Source organism: Siniperca chuatsi, linkage group LG16 (genome assembly GCF_020085105.1).
Source record: "Siniperca chuatsi isolate FFG_IHB_CAS linkage group LG16, ASM2008510v1, whole genome shotgun sequence".
Classification (NCBI taxonomy): Eukaryota; Metazoa; Chordata; class Actinopteri; order Centrarchiformes; family Sinipercidae; genus Siniperca; species Siniperca chuatsi.
The window spans coordinates 27,737,042-27,747,041 of NC_058057.1; the positions used below are offsets into that span (position 1 = coordinate 27,737,042).

The 10,000-nt window shown below is 49.5% G+C and overlaps 1 protein-coding gene across 4 annotated transcripts in view; it reads left to right on the top strand.

The window, feature by feature from the left end:
- LOC122862635 (rho guanine nucleotide exchange factor TIAM2) overlaps window positions 1-10,000 on the top strand; it is a 59,247-nt gene that overhangs the window by 47,673 nt on the left and 1,574 nt on the right. For 2 of the 4 annotated variants that reach the window (XM_044168146.1, XM_044168145.1), the window contains 14 exons: window positions 131-220; window positions 598-813; window positions 1,210-1,289; window positions 3,346-3,534; window positions 4,401-4,469; window positions 4,550-4,675; window positions 4,760-4,868; window positions 4,992-5,171; window positions 5,881-5,999; window positions 7,640-7,748; window positions 7,835-7,890; window positions 8,560-8,650; window positions 9,021-9,108; window positions 9,610-10,000. The exon at window positions 9,610-10,000 is cut by the window's right edge and continues 1,574 nt beyond it. In XM_044168146.1, the coding sequence (XP_044024081.1) occupies window positions 131-220; window positions 598-813; window positions 1,210-1,289; window positions 3,346-3,534; window positions 4,401-4,469; window positions 4,550-4,675; window positions 4,760-4,868; window positions 4,992-5,171; window positions 5,881-5,999; window positions 7,640-7,748; window positions 7,835-7,890; window positions 8,560-8,650; window positions 9,021-9,108; window positions 9,610-10,000 (1,913 nt within the window). Of the gene's footprint in view, window positions 1-130; window positions 221-597; window positions 814-1,209; window positions 1,290-3,345; window positions 3,535-4,400; window positions 4,470-4,549; window positions 4,676-4,759; window positions 4,869-4,991; window positions 5,172-5,880; window positions 6,000-7,639; window positions 7,749-7,834; window positions 7,891-8,559; window positions 8,712-9,020; window positions 9,109-9,609 lie in introns of those variants that run through there. The other 2 variants (XR_006374821.1, XM_044168147.1) reach the window with 2 other exon arrangements.

Consider the following 10,000-nt stretch of genomic DNA (forward strand, 5'->3'; position numbering starts at 1 on the left):
CTTTGTGGAATTAATGAATGAAACATTATGAGATCGTTTATTTCTGCAACTTCGATTTGTTTTTAAAGCGTGTTCAGAAGACGCAAGAACGATGGAAATGTCTAACACCCGTTTCCCCTCGTGGCTGCAGGGTTTGCGGTGACGGGTCACGTGGACGGAGCGGGGCGAAGTCACGTCTACGTCAGCGACGTCGACCCGCTGGGACTTTCTGCCGGAGAAGGTCCAACTCCTGAATCCCGCTGATGTTTGTGTTTAATAGATCGTCTGTGGACAGATGATGACGTACAATATTTAAACAGCTCGCAGTTTGTTACATTTGACGTTAAATTAGGTTTTTAATATACAAATAATGATGAATGTCTGTGGATTTGTACTTGAAGTCTGCTTATTGCACACCAGAGGGCAGTCACGACTCGTTTCTCACTTTTTAAAGCAAAGAGAGAAAATCAACAGAGTAAAAACCTGTTTTAGGTTAACGAGCCTTTAATGTGAAGGATGAGCGGAGCAGACGGAGACTTCCTGTCTGCCTTATTTCTTTAAACTCTGTTTTAGTGCAGTAAAGGTTTAAATCCTGCGTCTGTTCCTGTTTCCCATCAGGCCTCAGGGCGGGAGACGAGGTCCTGGCTGTGAACGGGGCCGCCGTGTCCGGACTGGACCTGGACCTGATGCAGAGTCTCTTCAGCCACCAGAAGCTCCAGCTGCTGCTCAGGAGAGACGAGTCACCCGACCCCGAGGAGCCCGCCGCCGTCTGGCCCGACCCCGGCGACCCCTGCCAGCCCCCGGCCCCTCCGGACCTCCGGGCCTGGACCGCAGGTACCACAAGCACGAATCCAGTCGATTAGACACAAGTGTGTTTTTCAAGCTCGATGTTACATTTTCACATTAAACTGAATCTCCGGCATTTTGTTGAATTTCAAAACAAAAGAGTAAAAACACATAATAACGTAGCAGCAAGCAGACAAGCTTTTATTCTGAAGGCGGGTCGATGCTCAGTCAGAACAGCAGTACAGAGGCTTCAGCCCCAGGGAATTCTGGGAAAACCGCCTGCAGCTCTGTAATGGTCGGATTGGTTTAATCTCAGGTTCTGGTTTCTGTGTCTGTGTGACCCGTGTCAGAGGTCAGAGGTCAGAGGTCAGGAAGGACAGCCGGAGCAACTTGTTTTGTCTTTTTAAAAAGCAACATATTTAGAACCTGATCTTGATTTCACAGATTCTCCAGACGACGTCCTGCTTCCTGTTTTTGACGACGTTTCGTCCAAACCGTCCGAGGAGGGCGAGCTGCGGAGACAGGTGAGACTCAGCCCGCGAGTCGGTGCTTCAGGTGTTTCTTTCCCTCTTCATTTGTCTCCCTTACTGCGTCTCGTATGAGAAAGGGCCTTAGATCCCACCTGGAGACGGGACGCTGGAAACGTCTGAAGGACGTGTTGGATGTGTCACTTTCCGGCGGCCATCTTTGCGTGCAGGTTACATTTGTAAACGCATCCTTTTCTCCCCCGTCCAGACTTCCGAAGGGTTTTTCTAGCGCTTCACTCTCCGCTGCTCACTGGGGGTCGACGGCTTTCTAACTTCGACCGAAAAGAGGCCGAAGGGGAAGGAACTGTTTTTCGGGTGTTTCACTGACGCAGCCTTTGATTGGTTGAGTCGCACCTGAAACAGTGAAACAGGTGAAAGGCGGACTTTGTTGTGCGACAGAAGGGACGGTTTTCCTTTTAGGTCTAAAATGTAAAAACGCTCACTTGACGGAGTAACGCTGAATCTGTCCTGATGCGTTTCAGTGTTCGGAGCTGTTACAGTCCGTGTATCTGCAGAGATCCTTTCCCACAATCCTCTTGTTCTTCCTGAAGCTCAGACGCCTCCCATGTCACCTGACCTCTGGTCAGCTGTTAATCCAGGCTTACACCCTCACAGTGTCTGTCTGTGAAGTCTGAGCAGGATTAATGGCTCGTAGATGTTGTTCCTGAGCGGATCCTCCTGCAGGGAGACGAGGCCTGCCGCCGCTCTGTGACCATGGGCGCTCTGTGCTGGGTGCTGCCGCTGGAGGAGGACGGGGAGATGCTGGAGGAGGAGGAGGAGGAGGAGGAGGAGGAGGGCGGGGAGGCGTTTCCCGGGGTCGGCCTGGTGGAGCGGCTGGTGGGGCTGCTGGACGAGGCGGCCTGCTGCCGGAGCTGCCAGCGGCCCCCGGACGGCCTCGCCCTGCTGGTAAACAGACGCAGAGTGACGCGGCTCAGGGTTTGGACTGAGAGGCTGAGGGCGGTGCTGCAGGGCGGTGCTGCAGGGCGGTGCTGCCGGGCGGTGCTGTCGTCACACCGGGCTTGTATCTTCAGTTAAAACTGCTTTTTAAAGGGTGTTTTGACAGCAGACAGTAAGCGCTCTGTGCAGATGTGAAAACGCTGAGGTCATGTGATCATTTAGTCCCATGTGATTCAGCCTCTCAGTCCTTGGAGGTGTATTGATTAACCCCGTCAGTTTGTCAATAGATGTGGTTCTTTCTTTTGGAGATAACGCCGCGCGCTGACCCGTCTGAAGTCAGAAGGGTTATAATAAATAATCATAATAATAAAACTTTTTGGTGACGTGGACTTTGAGTTTCCGGGCATTTTGGTGGATGCTGCATCTTTTATCTGGAACAATAACGTCGACGTTTATTAAAAAATATTTTCCCTCAGTACTCGGCTCAGTCGGCACCTTACTCTATATGGCCAAAAGTATGTGGACACCCTGTGTTGGACGTCGCTGACGCTCTGGTGTCTGAATGGGAGCAGATCCCTGCAGCTGGTTCAACATCTGGCGGAAAGGCTGTAGCCAGCAGAGTTGGAGGCTGTTGATGAACATGGCAGCCGTCCACATACTTTTGGCCATCTGTCCTGCAATATTTAGCTGTTTTTCTGTCTTTGCGTTATTACACAAATTCAAAATGTGCGTAAAAGAAGCGAGTGATCCGTGTAAATGACCCCGGACTGCTGTTCGTGCCGAGCTGCTGCGTTTCGTGCAGCCTTCTTACAGTCGCGTACTTCCCTCTGTGGTTTCAAACAGCAGTTGCGGCTGGACGTGTTTTCTTCGTAATCGCAGCATTAAATCTGAACTGGTTGTGTGTCTGAGGGCCGCAGGCGAACACGCTGACGCTCTGGAAGTCTGGCTAACGGCTCGCCCTCCTTCAGGGTCAAACTAAAATCTTTCTGTGTCTCCTGATGTTCATGTCTTCTGTGGGACGTAGTTTACTGTCCAAACCCGGTATGAGCCGAAAGGTGAGCAGAGGTGGAAGGCGGGAGCATGCTGGTTTGGTCTGAGGTGAAAATCGTCCAAATGGCCGAAACGTTAATGGGCCGTGGTTTTATTTTGTCCCCAGAACGTGGAGCGGGTCTACTCTCTGTACCAGACCTTCTCAGAAGGCCGCGCGGCGGAGGCTGACGCTCCCAGGAACCCGTACAGCAGAGAGGCCGGCCCGCAGCCTGCGAGCCCCGCCCACCTGAGTGCGTGTCAGCGTCTGCGTAAAGTCATCCAGGAGCTGGTCGACACCGAGAAGTCCTACGTCAAGGTCAGCACCACCTTTACCATTATCAGAACTACAATCTGTAACACTGCAGGACTATCGTACTGTGTCAGCAAGAAACAAATACTGTGAATCAGTTTAAATATAATATATATAAATGAACACTTTAACTTTTAAATTTAGGATTTATCAAAGGAGATAAATCATGAATACGCGGCTCACAACACAGAACACAGTATAATGTAGACGTAAGCGGTTATGCATTAAAATAAAAACTACGTTGTGTTCAGAATCATTCGCGGTTTGAATGGTTTGTAAATATGAATTAAACATAAACTTATAATTGCTTACTATAATTTATAGTGTGTCTGTAAGTATATACGTATGCAAATCCATTGTAGGTTGGTTTAAAATTGTTTGGAAAGTCCTGAATGAATGAATGAAAACATATTTATATATTTACTTTACAAAAAGCTTTAAAAAGCATTTATTAGTTGTTTATACACAGAATATAAAAAGCATGACAAGTGGAGTTGATTTGAAGTGTTAACACTTATATATTTAATATGTGCCTGACATGATTTTAAGTTACATGTTGTGGTACGTTATATATATATATATATATATATATATATATATATATATATATACGGTTTTTATAATGTAGCTTTTCACGACAAACCAGCAGCATTTTTATTTACAACATGTTTTAAGTGTTTTGCACCTTTTCATACATATTTCATACGTGGAAGTATGAAAGTACACCATCTGTACTTTGCACCTCCCCTAAAAAGCGTCGTTTCATGACTTGTTGGTCCTGTTTACGGTGCTCCTCGAGCCGTTTCTTTGCCTGCACTTTGAGTCGTGTTTGAAAGCAGCTGTACGGATAAACTTGTGCGTGTGCCGTTCAGGATCTGGCCTGCCTGTTTGACATCTACCTGACTCCGCTGCAGAAGGAGACCTTCCTCAGCAAAGAAGAGGTAAATACAGGAACACCTTTAAAACTGCTGAGACGTCAGCTTGGCGTCGGTGTCTCTGACTGCGGCGTCTCTCCCCTCAGATGGAGGCGCTGTTCGGCAGTCTGCCCGAGATGTTGGACTTCCAGAGAGTTTTTCTTCAAACGCTGGAGGAGAGAATCGCTTCCTGTCCGAACTTCAGCAACCTGGAAACGCCCGGGCAGTTCAAGGTAACGACCCGTCGGCCTTTTCGCACGCGTCCTGCTTCTCGTTTGGCTTCGGTAGCTTTTTAAATCTTCTCCCTTTGCTCTCAGAAACTCCTCTTCTCGTTGGGAGGATCTTTTCTCTACTACGCCGACCACTTCAAGCACTACAGCGGCTTCTGTGCCAACCACATCAAAGTCCAGAAAGTCCTGGAGAGAGGTGAGGCCCGTCCGTCACGCTGAACCGGCTCCAGCTCTTTGAGCGGTTCAGACTCGGCAGGTGATGAATCGTGTTGCTCCTCTGTGATTGGTTAATGATTCGACGCTGCCGTCATTCTTACAGCGAAGACAGACAGAGCCTTCAAGCACTTCCTGGAGGCGAGGAATCCGACCAATCAGCACTCGTCCTCTCTGGAGTCGTACCTGATCAAACCTGTTCAGAGAGTCCTGAAGTATCCACTGCTGCTGAGAGAGCTGGTGTCTCTGACCGACCCCGAGAGCCCCGAACACACACACCTGACAGGTACCACACACACCTGACAGGTACCACACACACCTGACAGGTACCACACACTCCTGACAGGTACCACACACACCTGACAGGTACCACACATACACACCTGACAGGTACCACACATACACACCTGACACACCACACACACCTGACAGGTACCACACATACACACCTGACAGGTACCACACACACCTGACAGGTACCACACATACACACCTGACAGGTACCACACATACACACCTGACAGGTACCACACACACCTGACAGGTACCACACATACACACCTGACAGGTACCACACACACCTGACAGGTACCACACACACACCTGACAGGTACCACACACACACCTGACAGGTACCATACACACACCTGACAGGTACACCACACACACACACACACACCTGACAGGTACACCACACACACACCTGACAGGTACCACACACACACACACACACCTGACAGGTACACCACACACACACCTGACAGGTACCACACACACACACACCTGACAGGTACACCACACACACACCTGACAGGTACCACACACACACACACCTGACAGGTACACTTATCAGTAACTCATGTTGTAGCTGTAATGGACGCTGCGGCCTGTAGAGGGCACTAGCAGCACTTCATGCCGTTAAACTAGTGATCTGTAGTTAAATAAATAAATAAATGTCACGTGGCGAGCCTGTAATTCCCCGCGTGTCCACACAGAGGCGCTGAGAGCGATGGAGAAGGTGGCGAGCCACATCAATGAGATGCAGAAGATCTACGAGGATTACGGCTCCGTGTTCGACCAGCTGGCTGCAGAGCAGAGCGGACCTGACAGACAGGTGCAGACACACCTCGCACACTTTACCTCAAAGCCTAAAATGTGAAAACTGTGTTTTTAGAGTTTCGCTGGCCTGTTTTATGTTTCCATTTGTTTAGAGTCGTTATTTGTGTGGGCTGAACTTTTTTGGCCTGTATTTGTTTACACTGTGTCACGTTTCCGGCAGCAGCAGCTGCTTCCCCAGTTTCCCCGGATAAATAAAGTTCCACCGCAACTTATTTGTTATAAATAAGTAAAAACAACTCTGCAGCTTTACGCAGGTCAAAAAACATGTTTCGGCCCAGCTGCGACCAGAGTAACGCCCCTGGATCGGATTCTGGACGCCGGCCCGGAGCCGGCCCGTGTGCGGCTCACTCGGCCGCAGTTTGCTTCCCTTTCGTGCGACAGAATCAGAATCAGAAATACTTCATTGATCCCCGAGAGGAAACTCTTTGGTTACAGCTGCTCGCTGTCACGTCAGTGCACACAGGAAGAGAAGTACTGAGCCTAAAACTAAAACTATAATACAGGTCAGAAAATAAATTAAGTACAAAGTGGGTTTACCGGTTGATAATGATAATATGGTATAAAGTAATAGTGCATGAACTGCCAAGTTAAGTGCAGCTTATTAAGATTAGAATGAGACAGAGGATATTGCACAGCAGTAATAGAGGTATGAACAATATCAAGATCAATAAATAGGGAATTTTAAACTGAAGAGTATATTGCACAGGACTATTAAATACAGAATATTGCACAATATTTCAAGTATTGCAGAGATGTTAATGATCAATGTCCAGTTTAGTGACTTCGGGTCATACAGACTGACACTTAGAGGGAGGAGTTAAAGAGTCTGATGGCCACAGGCAGGAATGACTTCCTGTGGCGCTCTGTGGTGCATTGTGGGGGGATGAGTCTTCCGCTGAAGGCGCTCCTTTGTTTGACCAGCGCGTCATGGAGCGGGTGGGAGACGCTGTCCAAGATGGCGTGTAGTTTGGCCAGCATCCTCCTCTCTGACACCACCGCCAGAGAGTCCAGCTCCACCCCCACAATGCCACCGGCCTTACAGATCAGTTTGTTGAGTCTGTTAGCGTCCGCTGCCCTCAGCCTGCTGCCCTCAACCTGCTGCCCTCAGCCTGCTGCCCTCAGCCTGCTGCCCCAGCATGCAACAGCATACAGGACAGCACCGGCCGCCACAGACTCATAAAACATCTTCAGCATTGTCCGGCAGATGTTGAAGGACCTCAGCCTCCTCAGAAACAGAGGCGGCTCTGGCCCTTCCTGTAAACAGCTTCAGTGTCCATGTGGACTCCCAGGTACTTGTAATCCTCTACAGTGTCCACACTGACCCCCTGGATGGAAACCGGGGTCACTGGTGCCTTGGCCCTTCGTAGATCCACATCTAGCTCCTTTGACTTTGTGGCATTGAGCTGCAGATGGTTCTGCTCGCACCGTGAGACAAAGTTCCCCACCACAGTCCTGTACTCAGACTCCTCACCAGAAGCCAGATTATTAGTAGCGGGGCTGCAGCTAATGACTGCTTCCCTTATCGATTCATTGATTCGTTGCTTTTCCAGCTACCTGATTCAACACTTCATTTACAAAATGTCGAAAAACGGTGCAAAATGTTTTAGCTCAATAAAAGTACTTGTTATTTTCCAGGTGACAGAGATCTCGATGGGGGAGTTTCTGGTCCATTCGTCGGTGGTCTGGCTGAACCCGCTGCCCTGCCTGAGACGCCTGAGGAAAGAGCCGGAGCTCACGCTGTTCGGTGGGTGCAGACGCACTCTGATAGTGCTGTGCAGGTCTGTGCGGAAAGCTGTGAGCGCCGTGAGTAACGCTGTGTTTCGTCCTCAGTGTTCAAACGGGCCGTCATCCTGGTTTACCGGGAGAGCAAGCTGAGGAAGAGGACGGTGAGTCTCCTCCTCCTCTCTGTGTGTGGTTTGAACGTGTTTTTCCAGGAAGCAGCTCAGAGCCCTAAAGACTCACAGCACAGGTCTTAAATGAAACCTCCAGTAGGTTTAACGTGGATCTCCTCCTTCCAGACCGCCGTGGGTTTCGGGGCTGCAGGTGTGGTCTCCAGAGAGACTCCGCATTTAAATCCTAAATCAGTCTGACACACAACAAACAGTGAGACCAGTCACTGTGCTTTCCACACGAAACTCTGCAGTCTTTCACCTGAAGAAGAGGAGGCGGGTTTTTAGCCCTGAGTAGTGTTTGCAGGTGCAGGCTGCATACAATCACTATGATAGGGCGACCTGTATGTAGCCTGGGAGGCAAAACTAAGGGCAAAGATGTCCAGATGGAAGCAGGGGCAGTTTTTGAAACTCCCGCTGGTGCGTTCAAGGACAGTCAGATTTCAGAGTCGGCTGCTGAATGGTAAAATTCAAGTCTGAGTTAATGTTCTCATTTGATTCAGCAATAATATCGGTCGCTTTCCAGCAGCCGGCCGCCAGTTCTCAGATGTTCTTGAATGCATCGCTGCACGTTTCACAGAAATGAGTGTGAACGGCGGGAGAGCGCACGTTCTTCCACCCCGAGGTCACATGTTTACTTCATGATGTGTGTTCTCTGTTGGACAGACCGGCTCTCGCTCAGCTGATCTGGACCCCTTCAGGTTCCGCTGGTTAATCCCAGTTTCAGCGGTTCAGGTCAGACCGGCCGACATCACAGGTCAGTGACCAATCACAAGCTGTCTGTGTGTCAGCAGGTGGCGCTGTGCTGTGCCTGCCAGGTGAAGTGTAGAAAGTAACTTACTTTACTAGAATACTGTATTCCCACTTCCACTCCACATATAATATAATAAATGTTTTTACTGCTTTAATACCTTTAGTTGCTTTGCAGATTAATACAAAATATAATCAACAAATACATTATGTGTTATTTTAGGATAAAATAAGATCAAACTCATTGATCCCATTCTGCATAATGAGCACTTTTACTTTTAGCACTCGATGCTGCAACTTTTAATATTATTATTATTATTATTAGTGTTTCTGCGCTGTGGTGCTTCGGCTGACGGTCTGAGCGCTTGTGTCTGCAGGCTCGGAGAACCCGTGTGTTTGGGAGCTGGTTCACAGCAGGTCGGAGGTGGAGGGACGGCCGGAGACGGTGTTTCAGCTCTGCAGCAGGTACAAACTGTCGATTCTGAAGTGATTACATGAGAAATCCCAGAGCTCGTTACAGTTTCAGCTTTTACGCGTTTCTGCTCTCGTCCATCTGTGGATGAACACGGACGATCACAGTCAGTGCAGTTATTAACGATGGAAGAATAAACTCATTTCATGTGATTTGATTTTATGTGTGTGTGTGTTTTTGTCTGGCCCTCTGTTCCGGTTTGAATTGGCTTTAGGTTAAGGATAGATTGTCGTTTAACAGATTAGTCAGTTGACAGAAAATTAATCTGCAACTATTTTGATAATCAATCAATTGTCTGGCTGCAGCTTCTCCAACGTGGGAATCTTCTGCTTTCTCTCTTTGTACATTTAATATCTTTAAAACCAGACATTAGCAGACGTCTCCTGGGACTCTGTGGTTTCACTCTTTTCTGCAGTTTTATAGACGATTAATGGAGACTATAGTCGGAACCGGTGTTGGCTGCAGTCCTGAGCGGCGTGTTGTTTGTGTTTCAGTGGTTTGGAGGCGAAGGCCAGCGTGCTGCGAGCTCTGCGCTCCCTCCTCAGAGAGCGGCCGCCCGCCGGCTCCCTGAGGAGGAGCAGCTCCTGGAGGAGGGCGCAGCAGAGGGCGGCTCATCACCAGCCGGAGGAGAGCCGCAGACCTGACGGCAGCTTCGCCCTGGGAGAAACCTGCTCGGAGCCTCTGCTGCCCAGCAGAGCCGCCTCGGACTCTGCGGGGAAGAGGACCAGACTCTGCTCCCTGACCGGCGAGCTGGAGGCTCAGCTGCAGAGGCTGAACTTCACTGAGGAGGAGGCGGAGCGAGGAGCAGCGGCGCCTCGCGGTGACGACGGTCTGCGTCCCAGTCCTGGAGGAGAGGCGGACTTCAGCAGCCTGCTGGAGAGAGAC